At 34.4% G+C, this 15,613-nt stretch overlaps 2 protein-coding genes across 4 annotated transcripts in view; both read right to left on the bottom strand.

Annotated features, from left to right (window-relative positions):
• LOC139970032 (uncharacterized) overlaps positions 1–15,613 on the bottom strand; it is a 445,342-nt gene that overhangs the window by 196,863 nt on the left and 232,866 nt on the right. For 2 of the 3 annotated variants that reach the window (XM_071975597.1, XM_071975596.1), the window contains exons 8-10: positions 13,992–14,027; positions 9,251–9,315; positions 8,071–8,768 (exon numbers count right to left, since the gene is read on the bottom strand). The exons of the other annotated variant lie outside the window; for it this stretch is intronic. In XM_071975597.1, the coding sequence (XP_071831698.1) occupies positions 9,253–9,315; positions 13,992–14,027 (99 nt within the window). In that variant the 3' untranslated portion in view covers positions 8,071–8,768; positions 9,251–9,252. Of the gene's footprint in view, positions 1–8,070; positions 8,769–9,250; positions 9,316–13,991; positions 14,028–15,613 lie in introns of those variants that run through there. 3 annotated transcript variants of the gene reach the window in all.
• The window catches only part of LOC139970009 (NLR family CARD domain-containing protein 4-like), a 261,218-nt gene that overhangs the window by 140,042 nt on the left and 105,563 nt on the right, over positions 1–15,613 (bottom strand). The window lies entirely within an intron of this gene.

Here is a 15,613-nt window from a genome sequence, read left to right as displayed (position 1 = left end):
ATTTACAAATGGACAAATATGCACTATAAATTCATACATGCACAACCCATACAGGTATAAGCTTTACGTATACTATATACAGTAACCACCTGTTATAGTAGCCAAAACCAAACAAGATTAGAAGGCATTATTTTTAGTTGCTGAAAGTAGTTATTAGAATAATAAACAATGGAACGCTCAAGAAACTGAGAATTAAATGTTATGTTCCAATACATTTCGAGAACAAATGAAGGAAAGGCAGTAGAGGTATGTTTAAGTTAGGCTACAGTGGTGCTTTCATCTCCGCGAATGGAAAATTAACATCACACACACACGCGCGAGCACACACAAATGCAGCCACACCATCGGAACTCTTTCTGAAAAACGAAAATTTGTTCTTGCCTGCATGGACATAATATTTTCATGGTGTAAGCGTGTTACTTCTTTAGTAAAGGAATTATTTGTACCGAAATTGTGACGGTAGCTATTGACCAGTTTTACTTAACGCCCACTGATGAATTATGCGAAAGAATGATTGGATATAGATTGATGAATTAACAGTACATAATTCGACTTAATGCTTATAGTTTAAATGATATTGTAAAATCAAATTAGGTTTGGTTCTAATTTATATTCCAACACACGAGTTTCATACCCCAGAAATGATGACTAATTGACTTTAATTATGAAAAGAAATGAGACACAGGTGTCTGTGTAATGTTTTTCCTGGTGTCTGTGTATGCAGCACAATAACGGAACATTACTGCGCTAAATAATACCGTCTCTATGAAGAAAGTGAAGGACTATTGAATTACATAATTCACCTTATCTAATATTTCAGTTTCTTAAGTGTACTTTTTAGATTGGATGCTAGTCTGAAACGTTGGACTATTTTGTTTTAGACTAAGTAGAATATTCTTTGTATATTTAAAGCAAATATTTCGGTTGATTTTGATGAATCTGTTATTTGCTTAAGGAATACCGTAGCAAAACTGTTCGTTAAAATTGTAAGGCGTAATTCAAACAAACAGTAAATTAGAGTTAGATGTTCTAGATCTAGATGTAGATAACAACTTATCTGGGTGACCACAATGTGTAAGCTTTATATTAATTACTCTCATTAACCGACTTAAAACAAGATGCCTTAATTTGATTAATTGCAATCTCATTTTGAGTAAAGTCTGAAGGTTTTGGTAACATTCTTGATAATTCAAAAATACGGTTGTTTTAAAGTTTACCAAAGAGGGGAAATGTTTCTTGTCATCACAGATGTGAAAAGTAACGTTGGCTTTAGAGTAAGTTCAGGTAAATTAAGATATCTTCAAATTGTGTAATAATGTATACAGATAAAAGGCTTGTAAATGAAGAAGTAAAATATTGCACCCAATTTGTATAACTTAAATGTATTTTTAGTGTATTATTGTTCCAATCAGTTTATTTCTTATCGGATGTTGTACGGCCACATTCACATGGTTAGATATATTTATAATATTAAAACAGGAGTTAACATTACGTGGCTTGGTGGGGGGAGATGAAAAGTTACAAATGTGCACACAAAAGTGCTACTAAAAGTGTCGTTAAATGTTTAATTATTTTCATCCCTACGCTAACCAAACATGATCAGGTTTTACATCGTTCCGGTCACATCAGCCTTCCACACTCATCCCGGTCCTGCCTCACTCTTGAAGTGGATCGACTGTCGTTTCCTGTAATATATTCATCTTGGAAAACAATGACTTCCGGCAAGATAGAGGTCAAAATTGCTACATTTATATTTGACTTTGGCAAGTCAATGTTCATGGTAAGATATTGAACCACATGTGACCTCAGTACAACCTAAATAATGTAACGTATCCACGATAAACTTACCCCCCCCCCCTCCAGTCCAGTCTTTCCATTATTACGCCCCAACAAATGATCATGGCGTCATATATGCTAGTGCGTCCATTTTTCAAGCCCACCACCACCCCCCCCCCCCTCCCCAGACTTCCCTTTCGTATTTTGAACTTTGATGTGTGTTCTGTTTGATTTGTTTATTAATTTAATGATTATTAAACACGTAAAACAAGGAACAATCATTAACCCATCATTGAACTTTGTATCAATCTGATACTATTACTTACTTAGGATGAATTGCCACAATGTGTCAGTTGTCGGTATACCATAAATCGCGGTGTTAACGAGACGATATATCTCTTGTACTGCAAGACCACAAAATCACACCATGAAGGATGAAAGAAGCCATTTATATTACTGCCAGACATCAATATAGGTCAATGTTACGACCTTTAGAAACTGAGTCAAAGAGATTGAAAACAAGAAATGATGAAATATATGTTGAAAACAAGTCTATGAAGCGTAATCTTACAGTGCTGGGTCGCATTACCATTGTTAAATCGTGATTATTGCCTTGTTTTAATTACTATATTATGACGCTCCCATTACCCAGTCCAGAGTATATTGAAAGAGAACATTCCATGTTTTTTTGTTTTGTGTGGAAAAAATAAACCAGACCGTATAAGTCGAAGACAATTAATACAAGGATACCCCGATGGGGGATTGAAAATGGTAGATTTTTGTAAACATTGTATTGCTCTTAAGATCTCTACGTTCGGTCGTTTGTTGAAGAGCAAGTTTTGGTAGAACCTTTTTGAAATTACACATAATTTTCTTCATGATGTAACATATCAACCACTTTTTGGAGTATTATGGTATCATCAGCTCTTTTAAGGAAAAATGGAAGGGTTTATCCAATGATACAATTTTAAGGGTTATTTTTCCTAATAATATAGTTATATAAATACTCTGCATGCAAGTGGTTCTTTTTGTTCTAAAGCAGTTGACAATAGATTGCTGGAGTTTTCAGGTTATGAGCACATATCCCATATTAAGTGGTGCCAGACTATTGATATCAGTAAAAATGATTGGTCTTTTTATTGGTTTGTCCCTTTTCGGTGTTCGAGTGACGTTAAACTAGATGGTTTCAATATATACTGTTGCATAGGCTTATTCCAATTAAGAAGTTTTTGCATTTAAGAAAAGTTATCACTTCTGATAATTGTGATATTTGTCAAGAATATACTGAAACCATTGAACATTTATTTTATGATTGTGTTCACTCGGCTAAGATTTGGAATAATTTACAAATTTTACTTAATAATGCAGGTGTGAATATAATAGTTAAATATATCTCCATAGTGTTATTTGGTGCAAAGTTCGCTCGTGAATTAAATTAAATTATTATATTAATCAAAAGTTACATCTTCAATTGAAAATTACAAAAGATAATCCCATGGCAAAATAAATTACTATTGTATTTGAAAGAATATCTCGGGGTACAAAGGACTATTTTAGTTAGACAAATGAAAGGTACAGAGTGTGAAAAATACTAGCTTCCTGAGTATAATTTTTTTCAATTGCACCATGTGTTATAAATATTTTTTCGTACCTATTCTAATTTAATTTATTGTCTTTCATTGAGAATGTTTTTTCTTTCACGATACCACTTATGATGTTACTTTTTGTGCACATGCAAGAGCAATAAAAGATAAAAAAAAGTCTATGAAGCAAACCTTCAAATTCACGACATAAAATCATAACATAAAATAGAATCGGATATCGTTATCGATGTATAAATAAACATTCTCAGCAAATTTACACTTTCGTTTGCTTTTAGGTAACAGTTTAAGGAAAACCCTGCTGACGGGTGTGACAAAGTGTTACCTAACAAAGGCCTCCAAAAATGTTAGCATATATTGATAAGCCTTATGACGTTGTCAATACATAGAAACAGACATACGTGGTATCCAGTGCAGTTGAGGACGAACGGGGAAGGGAAGGGACATTGTACGGGAGAAATGAATTCAGTAAGAATATAGAGGCCATGGGTAACGGTACCATTGATATACCAGTTTATTAACTCACCTTTAATTTACCAAATGAGATTCAATGAGGAAGTTCATCTCGATTTAAGGTTAATACAATGGAGGAAATCCGCAAGGAACACCCCTCCCCACCCCCCACCCCCACCCGGCCCCATGCGTGCAGAGACGTCAATGATCAACACAGTGGATGTTGACAAGGAGAGATTCTCGTATGGGGACGAGGAGTGAAATTCGTTTCTTTAAGAAAAGAAACAAGGAAAATGGAAAACCGTTAAAATTCCTGCCTGGAGATGATTCAGATATTGCCCAAAATACGCTATAAAATCAGATAATGGTCACCAGATGCCACATTGATCAATATACTTTACGATCATTTGATTATACACTTTTGAATATTTGTAATACGTTGGACGTTTAAAATCTTTCAAAAGGCACACAAGACGTTGAAATTACAAGATAGTACATAGACTACGTGTTGCACAAAGATAACAATGTTGACAATATATATCTGATTATTTTTCTTTTATTGCTTCCATTGGCATTACAGTATCAATACATATCAATAATTTCATTATAAGATTCTAATATACGAACTTATGATATAGTAACAGATACACGGGATTAATCGGTTGTGATTGTATCACAATGAGAGACCGGGGTCGCCTCAAAAAGAACAAGTGTGTTTGTTGCAAACATTGTGTTTTTGTAAAAGCATACAGACATACGGAAGATACCAAGAACAATTAACAAAATAAAGGGATAATTATATCCTTTGAAATATGTAATATCATAAACAGATACCGCAACGCAGTGATTTCTTCCATATGTATATGTTAATCTATGTGTGTAGTTATGTAAATATGTTCCGTTTTGCGTTACAGGGCTTGGGTTTAGTGGTAAACGTTATGGCTTCATAACATCCAATTGGGTTAAAGCAAATACGACAAAAACTGAATTACAATGAAGAGATCATGAATATTCATTAATCATTAACCAGCATCATTAATAAGAAGTAGCAAATTAACGATACAAAAAGATGAAAAAAATGTGTATGGAGAGCCAATGATTGCATTTAAGGTTCATGTTAAATATACAGAACATTATCTTCGTTGCTATCATGTTAAAATCTTACTATAATACGTCACTGTCACGTGTTCCTATTGTCTTCAAAGAAACACCTTTATAGATCATAATAAAGGAACAAAGAACTGGATTAAAAAACAATACATGTCATTGTTATTAATTTATGTCTAAGAAAACGTTTCAGTATAATTTTGAGTAACACAATCAATGGTATAACGGTAGACAGCCAGTCATTGTTATTATGATAACATTTAGCAATAATCTTCTAATATTCACTGTATTACGCGTGAGTAATATCAAAGATTAATTAATAATATAGAAAAAGGAGGAACGAAAGAAAGCAACTCAATCTTTAAAGAAAGTAAAATTAATGAAAGGATGAAGTAGAATGCAATCTAATAATTAATGACTAAATATAACAATAGTTAGAGCAAGTATTAGATATAGTCTTAGCGTTGTTCTAAATCGAAGGAAAATATCGGAATATAAAAAAATAAAAAAGATTTGAAAAAAAAAACGAAATCAGTATAGACTCATTTATAAGACGCATTAAAATAACACTGAAAGAATTAAATGAAAAGTATATACAGAGCCGATCTAAGTACTTAAGAATTACTTGATATACACATAATATTATCAGCATTACTACGCCAACATTATTTAATGCTAAAACAATAACTGTTTAACGTTCTGCTTATATACCTTATAAAACAAGGCTTTATATGAAGCAATTAATGAAGGCAAATTGTAATATTACAAAACTTATTCAAATCTACGAGTCTTGTAAAGAAACGGTATCTCCAAGTGCAAATGTATTTTTTTCTCAAATGCGTAAAGTGACCTAAAGTGTCTTGCTCGTCGATAGCTTATCTATCATGTAATATTTAAATGATCGATAATTTACCAATCACATAATATTAAAATGATCAATAGCTTACCTATCATGTAATATTAACACGATCGATAGCTTACCTGTCACATAATATTAAAATGATCGTTGGGTTTGATTCTCCTGTAGTCTCACAAACAAATAGAAACTTTAAAAGATGCAGTAAAATAAAAACTTGAAAGCAATAATAAACACGAAAAATGAAACACAGAGAGAGTTATATTGTCTTTAATGTTTACTTAATGGACAGAACATTATCAGTGTTATTAACTTATTCAATCTTGATATATTGTGTAAACTCACGTGATCGTATTGTCTTAACACACAAGGCTGTATTTTAGGACTATAATAACAACGGAAAGTAAACAAAGACAATAACATATTAACATGAGTCCAACGGTCACTATGGTTACTTGATTAATGGAATATCAAAGTGTTTTACGTCATCACCCAATACGGTATTATAATATTTATGCCCACATGTACCAGCTATACCAACAACTGTATTCCAAGTTTGGATACAACCTAATGTACTTCAAGGTTGTGGAGTTATTGCAATATACAATGTTGGCCCTTCCCAAAAATTAGGCCCAATAAAACTTTGCGCTCAAATGGTCCCAAAAATATTGGGGCCCACAAGTTCGGGTCACCTCATTAATATTCATAAAGTCAGCGCTTACAAATAGGGCACACCTTCTTACTAAAATACATCTACATTTAGTAAGTATGACAAATATCCATCACTCCGTTGTTTAGTTATCGCGGATCCAGGCAAGTGTCAGATAAGCACACACAGACACACAACATCATCATCGCATATAGGATTCTTTTGCCTTCGACAAGGAATCAAAAATGGGGAGAGGGGTGTCTATTTTTCTTTTGCAAACTTGGTATGCACTGAATTATGGGTATAGCTATTATCACATACCCTAAAACAAAGTCGGGATCTTTTCCAAACCAAAGTCAAACCAAGTAAGTGTAAAACATGAAAAAAAAAGAAAAAAAACATTTTGCTGTCAGTGACATCACACTTGACATCACACCTGCTATGACATCACACCTGTCAGCTTCAAGTTCACTCTCGGTACAAACTGTTACAATCTCAGCTAAGGATATCTCCAAACGCAATGTATGAATTGGATACAAATTTCACCATGATGTTTAGTATATGATTCTCTTTAATAAGTCAAAAGTAAAATTTCCTCTTGACTTTCATTTTTAAAATTATCGACGTTATACATGGTCAGTTTTGATTCAAATAGGATATGGCGTAAAATTTATAATAAACTAAATTATTAAAATGTTGTTTTAAAACAAACAGATTTTATATTAATAAATACAATCATAAAGCGAAGCTTAACATTAAAATAGAATAATAAAATGAACATAATAATAGAATAAGAAAAGTGACAGTATTGATAGATGAAGTCATTGAAGTCTCAGTTACGTAATATACAGAATACACATTTGTTATTTTAAATCAGATGATATGACGTCATCTTATTGTCTTCATGTTAAGAACGATAATTTATAGGAACAGAAAGAAATGAAGAAACGCTGGCTTAGAACAAACATGTCACAGATATCAATTAATATCACCTCTAAGTTCTTGTAGATATATTTAATAACACACTGGTATTGTAGATAACCAATGAATGTCACTTAGTCTTAAAAATTAACGTGGCTCTACTCTTTGTTAGATTTTAGACAATACGTAATCGATACGTCACAGTTTACATCAAATGTAGTAAAAGGAAGAACGAAGAAACAGTTTAATCATGCACAGTAGAAGTATTAACATAATTAGACGTATAATTAATTTTCTGAGTAGTCAAGTGTTTGTCGGGGTAGAGGTGGGGGAGTGGGTGGAATGTAAAGATATGGGTCTGGAATTGGGATGAATCATAACATTACATACAATTGGACCAATGAAGGATGTTATACCCTGCACACGAGGAGTGCGTGGAGAGCGAGAGCAGGTCCAGTAATATCTGATCAGGGAGTAGGTGAACAAACCTTCATCTTCCTTTACACAAGTAACGATGACTTTGTTACATATTAATTTAAATTGTAAAAAAAAGTACTGCACATAACCGTTTAATTCCCATTATACAAATTAGCGTTCTGGTTGTGGTGCAAATAACTACTATAACATGTACTTGGTCACCATTGTGGTGGGTCTAACCCCTCCACCCCCCCCCCCTCCCCCTCCCCCACTCTCCCCTCCCCCTCTCCACACACACTAAAAGTAAGAAAAGGAATATGCTCTCTTTCTTCTCTCTCATCATAGTTGACATCTAAGAAAATATAGTCTCCTATACTGATGACGTAGTGATTGATGGATGACGTCATTATTAGTTTAATTGGCTCTTAGCAAGTTTGCCTTTGGCTTAGAGAGTAAACGAATTTAGAGTTAGAAAAGAAAGCATATATGGACAGTAATGTTATTTTTGAAACATTAGAAATTACTTCGTACATGGAGAAACACTAAATATCACTCCTTTTTTTGGACTATAACAATTAAAGACTGAAATTCCCCTTAAGTAATTCTTTAAACAAATTTAAATTAAACAGAACTCTTTCCAATTTCACTTCTTTATTTTGTATGGAATTGTTAACATTATTGTACAACCTAACCTCTCGACAAGATCCATTCACAATGAATGTAAAAGTTACAGTCTTCATCAAGTCACCATTCCATTGTCTTGAGAATATAGGCATTTGATGACGTCACAATCATAATTGACTAGTTGCATCTGTATAATACTGGAGCTCTATCTGGCGCTGTTTCTAGTATTTGGGAGATATTAACAGTTTGAACCTAAAATCTAAATTAGATTCTTTCTCACTAAAATTACTGCATCAATTTGAGAATGATGTCATAGTCCTGCTGATAATTGGCATCGCCAGATGAACATGCAGTTTGCATTGAGCTGTAAAATAAAGATAAAATGATATATATCAGGTTATATTGGTATCATAATAATTAGTCAAAAAGTATACTGATTAGTAGAATAATGGGGAAGTGTTACCTAAGCAACCCCCTCCCCCCGAAAAAGCGCCAACAATACCATTAGCCAACAAGTAATTTAACTCACCAGCTAAACAAAACACCGCCACACGGGAAACAAACGAACGATGTTTATGTTAATGGAAGGAACTTATCATGCATTTATATACAAATAATCAGTTATGTTAATGAAATATATGATAAAACCAATTAAAGTTGAAGCAAATGATATTAGTGACCAGAAAAAAAATAGATAATCACAAACATAGGAATACAAATTATGGTTAAGGGTGGAGATTCATTTTAATATATTAAAATTTTACCATTAAAAATAGCAGATAAATCACTGTTAACAAATACAATGTTAAATACTAAGGAAGAGAGTATTCAGCTGTATTGACTTACATTTACTTGCGCCTTGCCCGTTTGAAGTTCGCCAAGCTTTCCTGATAAGTCTCCTCATCGAAGTCCTAAACAAAAGGAATATATAAGTAATGAATATGTATAAGATAACACAGAAACAAAGACAATGCAGTACATAGTTAAATATTGTAAATCATCATATGCATCCATATTAAAAGTGTTATATCAAATAAATCGAGTCATGTTACATTAAACTGTGCATGTTTCAAATTTCTTGGAAATTGTTGTCCTGTTCATTATTATTATTTCAGTTATTATTTTAGGGATTCCTAACGAGTACGTCTTGCGAATATTTTGTTACTGAACATGATATACACATGAAGGCTAAATCCATGAAACCATGGTCTCCTATGATGTGGTCGCTCTGATTCCATGCTCGAAAGGATTTGTGAAGATTGAATTCTATAAAAAAGTTCTACTGTTTGCTTGAAATATTCCAAATAAGTATATAAAAAACAAAATGAATATATCATATGTCAACCCATATTGACTCATAGCACGAGGATAATATCCTTTCCCAGTCTATAAAAAAAGGTTTATGTGTAAAACAGGATTACTGTACAAGAATCAGTTCACTAATCTCCACACCCCATCCTCTTCCCTGCCGGTAAACATCAAATGACCTATTCAGGGGATTTCCCCTTGATATCACGATGAATTAATCAATACAACCCAATGTACTATCACACATTGGTGCGATAAAGGGAAATGTTCCGTCCTGTTTAAAAGCTGATCCCGTCTAGCTGAGTAGCCATTTTCAATTTAGCTGCAGGGTTTAACATTCTCATCATTACGGAAGTTTGACAATCCCTTTCAAACATTAATTTAATCGTTACAGAACAATATCCAGGTGACTCAGCTCTCATTATGTGATTTTCTTAAGAATTCACAAATGTAGGAGACACATCAAACTGGACATTGACTCACGTGATCATGCAATAGCAAGGTTAGGGTCCAAGAGATGGTGAAGGGGGCAGCATTCTTAGGGTGTTAAAATGACCAGTTTACTCCATTCTGAAGGTAAACTGATCCATAAACGTGGTTTATATATTCCCAGTTGGACCCACCCCTCTCCCTTCTTCCTCTAGGACTTGGAAACCAATCGTAACATTTTTTGTAAAAGTTAAGTAAATGTTGGGTAGGCCGTGTCACTATATGACGTTCCTTTAATAAGAAAATTCCCTGAATTAATCATTATTGACATATAAGGGGGTACTTAGTTTAGTCGAAATACTATTAACAGTTTAAGTGTTAAATGCGAAAGACAAGAGTCTTTCTTGCTGGCGTTACTTTATTTTCCAAAACGATAATTTAATCAACCAGTATAAATAACCGTCCCAATAACACTAGGTTAGAGATGAACGGCAAGGGGGGGGGGGGGGAGGGAGGGGGCGTGGCAGGGGCGGACTCAGACCGATGTTCAGGGGTGCTGAAAGCGCTACCCTGTGATGTGTTCCCACGTTCAAGAGCTCGCTTAATATACATGGTCAGTAGTCTTGTTGGACCCGGAGATATATTGCCTACGAAGCCCTAAAAAACTACTGATATTAAGTTTTAAAAGTATTTGATACTGGGACCCCAATGCGAAAATATACACAACTATAGTGATAGAAAATCACTGTTCCGAAAAATAATTCGCGATCATAATATACTCCCGTAGCATCCGGGCATCTCTGGTTACCATGGTACCATTGTCTAGGAACATGTTTGTTTGCTGGTAGTAGGGCTATAGTAACAGTTAGACTTGATCTCGTTTTGTATTTTGAGAGAGAGAGATGGGAGCGATGGGAGAGAATGGAGAGATAGTAATAGTGAGTGAAGAAGAGACAAAGATTTTTTTGTTTGGACAAAAGGATCAAAATGAAAACTCTGTCGAAACAGGAAATTGAAAGCCAGATTACTTTCTTACAAGTCCGGAACGATGAACGAGATATAAAGATACTTCGAAGCTGTAGCTCATTGTAGACAATACGCACTGCAAACACGTTTGGTGTCACGTGATGCAAATTATTGACAGATTTATGTTTTATATGCTCGTTTTTCGCTCTATTGTTTTGACTTTACTATTAACGTGAATCCAGCGTTAACCATAAAAGTCGCACAATTAATCAAAATGAATGTCACGTAAAACACGAATTACCTGCTTTTATTTCTTACTATATTGTTAGTTTCTCTGTACAGTATCAGTATAACGTTTCATAATTCAAAATGAAAGGTAATCCGGACGTTGAAGGATTAAACTGACCGATGTTTATGTAAGTATTGTTAACGTTTTGACGGGTTAATGTTCGACATCCAAGGGCAATTTGCTTCCTTTACCCATTAACATGAAAATAGCTATAGATCTAGGTAATTAATTAATAATGTTCCTGTATCTCCATGGTAACACCTTACCGTTTGACCCAATATTTCTACAGACCCTATATGTCAAGATGTATTACAACGATTTTAATTATGAGTGACTTCTTAACTTCGCCGAAGAAAGTTGGTGGATAAAAGACGTCCATGAAGAGGGATGAGGTGTTGTTAATTTAACTTTTTCATCTAACTTTGGTTAACATACTCTAGTTTTAAACAACTTAGTCGGACGAATCCTCCCTCCCACAGCCTTGAAACAATGGAACTACGAGACGCTAGTTATCTGCCTTCCAGAAGAAATACTTCATCACGCCAACTCATCCGTCGCCTGCATGGTGAGTACACACACAATTTCCCTTATTACAATGTATATACAATGCTAATGTAGCATTAATAGACCTTAGCTGCACTTGTACTGTAACGTCGTATTTGCAAATAATTAAAATGAGCCCTACGAAGAAAGATAACACGTGCCTTGAAATCAGCTTTTATGTTCATTCTGAACAAACGTTGACATTATACTAAACGCCCATAAGAACATTATTTGTTAGCTGGATAAGTGAGACATATAATGTAACAAATTGAATTAAAAAGCAAAATGGAACCTCCTTAGTTGGTGTTATATGTGTCACCTGTTTGTAAATGTGTTTAGGCAACAGCATGTTCATGATCAATGTTTTCATTTATTTTCAAAAATAAAATTTCATGTAGAGGCAAAAATATGTAAAATTGTAATTCATTGCTAGCTCATTTTGACTAACATTAGAAAGGTTTTGTACAATATTCAGAAATTGGCTTTCATTTTGCAAAAAAAAAAAAAAACAGACTAAAAACTACCATAAACAATATTACTGTAACATGTTGTGCTAATAAATAATCAATTAATTGGGATATGAACCAGCGTAAACCATCTCGAAATCTTACTTGAGGCTTTGAACTGACACACATTGGGAAGTATATTGATCAATAAATGTATTTTTTTAGTTTATGTTGGAAGAGAGTCAACTCTCATGCACGCAGCTTTATCCAAATCACTATAGTGTCGTTAGCTACATACGCCATTGCTATCATGTCTTTTATATAAGCGGACCCGAAGTGGAACTTGATTGATGCACCCCTCCTACATGTAATCCACTCTGTAATGGATTACGGTATGACGTCATCACTCAGTCACTAAAACATCAACCGTTCATTACTACTAGTTTCCTTATATGTCATATAACAACAGTTCGCTACCAGATAGTGATTTTATAACACTGTGTATATGCTCTCGTTTCACCATAATTCATGATGCTATCACCCAACGGATACCATCCTAAACCATCCCCAACTCCTCCCCGACCCCAGGGAATGATTTTATTATATTAAAAAATACCGGAATAGAGATTTATGGTAGATTTGAGTATCTACTTCTACAGTTAGCCCTTTGAGTGTAGAGAAAACTGTTACCCTATAAAAGTGAGATTACAAATGTTTATTTTTTTATATCAGTTTCTTTCACGGTTAATAAACTGTGGAAAAAATGTCAGGGAGAAATTAATGAACAAAGAATTTCTACAAGAAATTTAAAATATCTTCTTGATACTTTTTGAATTGCTCACGAATTATGATATGCACTACAGCAGAGTGAAATAAAATAATCATGAAGCATCTGCCGGTGGGAGGGGGGGGGGGGGCGGATTGGCAGTTTAAAAGTTATATTCCAATATTGTGTGAGGCTTGTAACACACCATAACACCTGACTAAACTTATTTTAAAGTCTATCCGTTTCTTTGTTTATCATTTCTGTGACTGTGTGTGCGGAAGGAAGATTATTTTGGCCGCATCTAAACTTGACATTGAGAACAGTGCTATCACCAGTACGAGGCATAAACTTGTAACTGGCCTATCTGAATTCCCTGTTCGATACACGACAATGATAAATCTTTCCCCCTGATGAAAAAGAAAGTCTAATACTCTTTTGTCCAGGCGCGTAGCCAGGAATTTGCCAAGGGAGGGGCGAAACTGTAGATTCGGCATTGCAAACTATCTAAGCGTAGCGCCACCATGATTGGCGCGAAGCGTACAAGAAAATTTTGGCTGTAAATGCCTCCCAGATCGCCGGAAATGGCACTACCCATGCCTTGTAAGTTGCATCTTAGCATTTTCTCTTTTGAAGATACTAGCGATATCATAAAAACCTTTAAAAATTTTGTAAAAAATATGCTCAAGGGTGGGGGGAGCGGCTACCCCCTTCGCCCCCCCCCCCTTGGCTACTCGCCTGCTTTTGTTTTATTTCTTTGTTCAACATTAATTAATACCTCTTTGTTTGTTATTAACATTACCGTTACTAATTAACAGGAATATGAATATTTGTCTCTCTTACCTCTTCTCCTGGAAGATTGCCCAGTCCGTCACAGGCCTGAAAGGAAGAGAAATATTATATTTCATTAGATTTTGAAATGGAATTTCAGGAAAATATAATATGGCGAAGCAAACAATGTATAAGTTAGAATGATATCTCTTCAAAAATATCGCAGTAAATTATTCCTGGCAGGTAAACACACATATGCATTGAACACACTAAAGTCAATAAAGGAGACAGACTCGTCAATGTAAGATGCACGGACTTAATAACATTAATATAAACATCAGCTTTGAAGGGAAGACATACTGTAGTTATTTTAAAACCCGTCATCAAACACTGAGTGACGTCATCAAACACTGAGTGACGTCATCAAACATTGAGTGACGTCATAATGACCAACTTCTCACTGAGATGATCAGATGGATACAATGGGCAACAGAGAAGATGACGAGTAGGGAAAAGAGGGCAGTATTTAAAGATAGGCCCCAGAACATCGTTGTCAGAAAAGAACAAATCCTTGCTTAGTCCACAAAGCAGCATATTGGTAACAACCCCCCCCCCCCCCCTTCGTCTAAGATGGTCTGTTTCTATCGTATTGTTAGTAGTGTAAAGATATCCATCAAAGTTTTGGAAATGTAGTTGTCTGGTCAAAATATACAAATAAGAGACACAGTGGGATAATTAAATAGATATGTTAACAATTTAAACATTTCACTAAATATAATAAACCTTGCACAAATTTGTTTCATTTCTAAATTTACCCTGTCTATGTATGTTCAATTGGAAGTTTGTACATGCGCACAAAAGACGTTTCTTGATAGTTAAATAAAATCTTAAGTTTAACACCTTTGGTTGAACTTTAATGCAGTCACCTCTAGTTTGATTTTCCTTGCATGTTAAAATACATCTAGTTGATGAAATCTCCCTAAATAAAACACACTTGTTTCTTTGTTTCAAGTTAAAACCAGAGCTGCCGTTTCATTTATAAGCCTACTTGGACCCACATATTTATGTCAGTCACTCTAATCTAAATAACTTATAACATATAATCAATAGGGATCCCTCAAATCCCATTGCAACTGACACTATTAGAACGAGTAACATTTACTATAACTTTGCTGCGTACAGTGACGTCACAACGTTAAGATTCTAGAGATGAAAATTATGCATCGATATTTTTACCAATAAAACATTTTTGACTGATTAGTTGTGATGCTTTTTAACAAAATTCAGAAGCAATATACGGCACGGGCTTAAAATATATTTATATCCGTGACGTAGTATCTTGAAACAAAAACTTATTCATGTGCGTGCTCATTTTCAACATTGTGTTCGTATACAGCGTCACATAATACGTGTCTACAGTTATTTGGTTACCATGGTATCTAGACAACAGAACGAAGCAGTAGTATAATTGCCCGCCACACACTAACTGGTATTATGGTCTTGTTGTGTAAATGTGCGTGGAAAGTGATTTAATCACAGCTCCACCGAATCATCGGTAATGATTTACACCACAGAGAGAATCTGGTGCCACTAAAACAAAAATATTTGCAAGATCTTCTTCTACAGTTTATTACAAATCCCGAATATAATATTTTCACAAATTACAAAATAGTCTTCAATCTTCTTTCATTCTA

The sequence above is a fragment of the Apostichopus japonicus genome, chromosome 7 (assembly GCF_037975245.1).
Source record: "Apostichopus japonicus isolate 1M-3 chromosome 7, ASM3797524v1, whole genome shotgun sequence".
NCBI classification, from domain to species: domain Eukaryota; kingdom Metazoa; phylum Echinodermata; class Holothuroidea; order Aspidochirotida; family Stichopodidae; genus Apostichopus; species Apostichopus japonicus.
The sequence above is the reverse complement of the archived record's forward strand: the minus strand, read 5'-3'. Positions and strand labels throughout refer to the sequence as shown.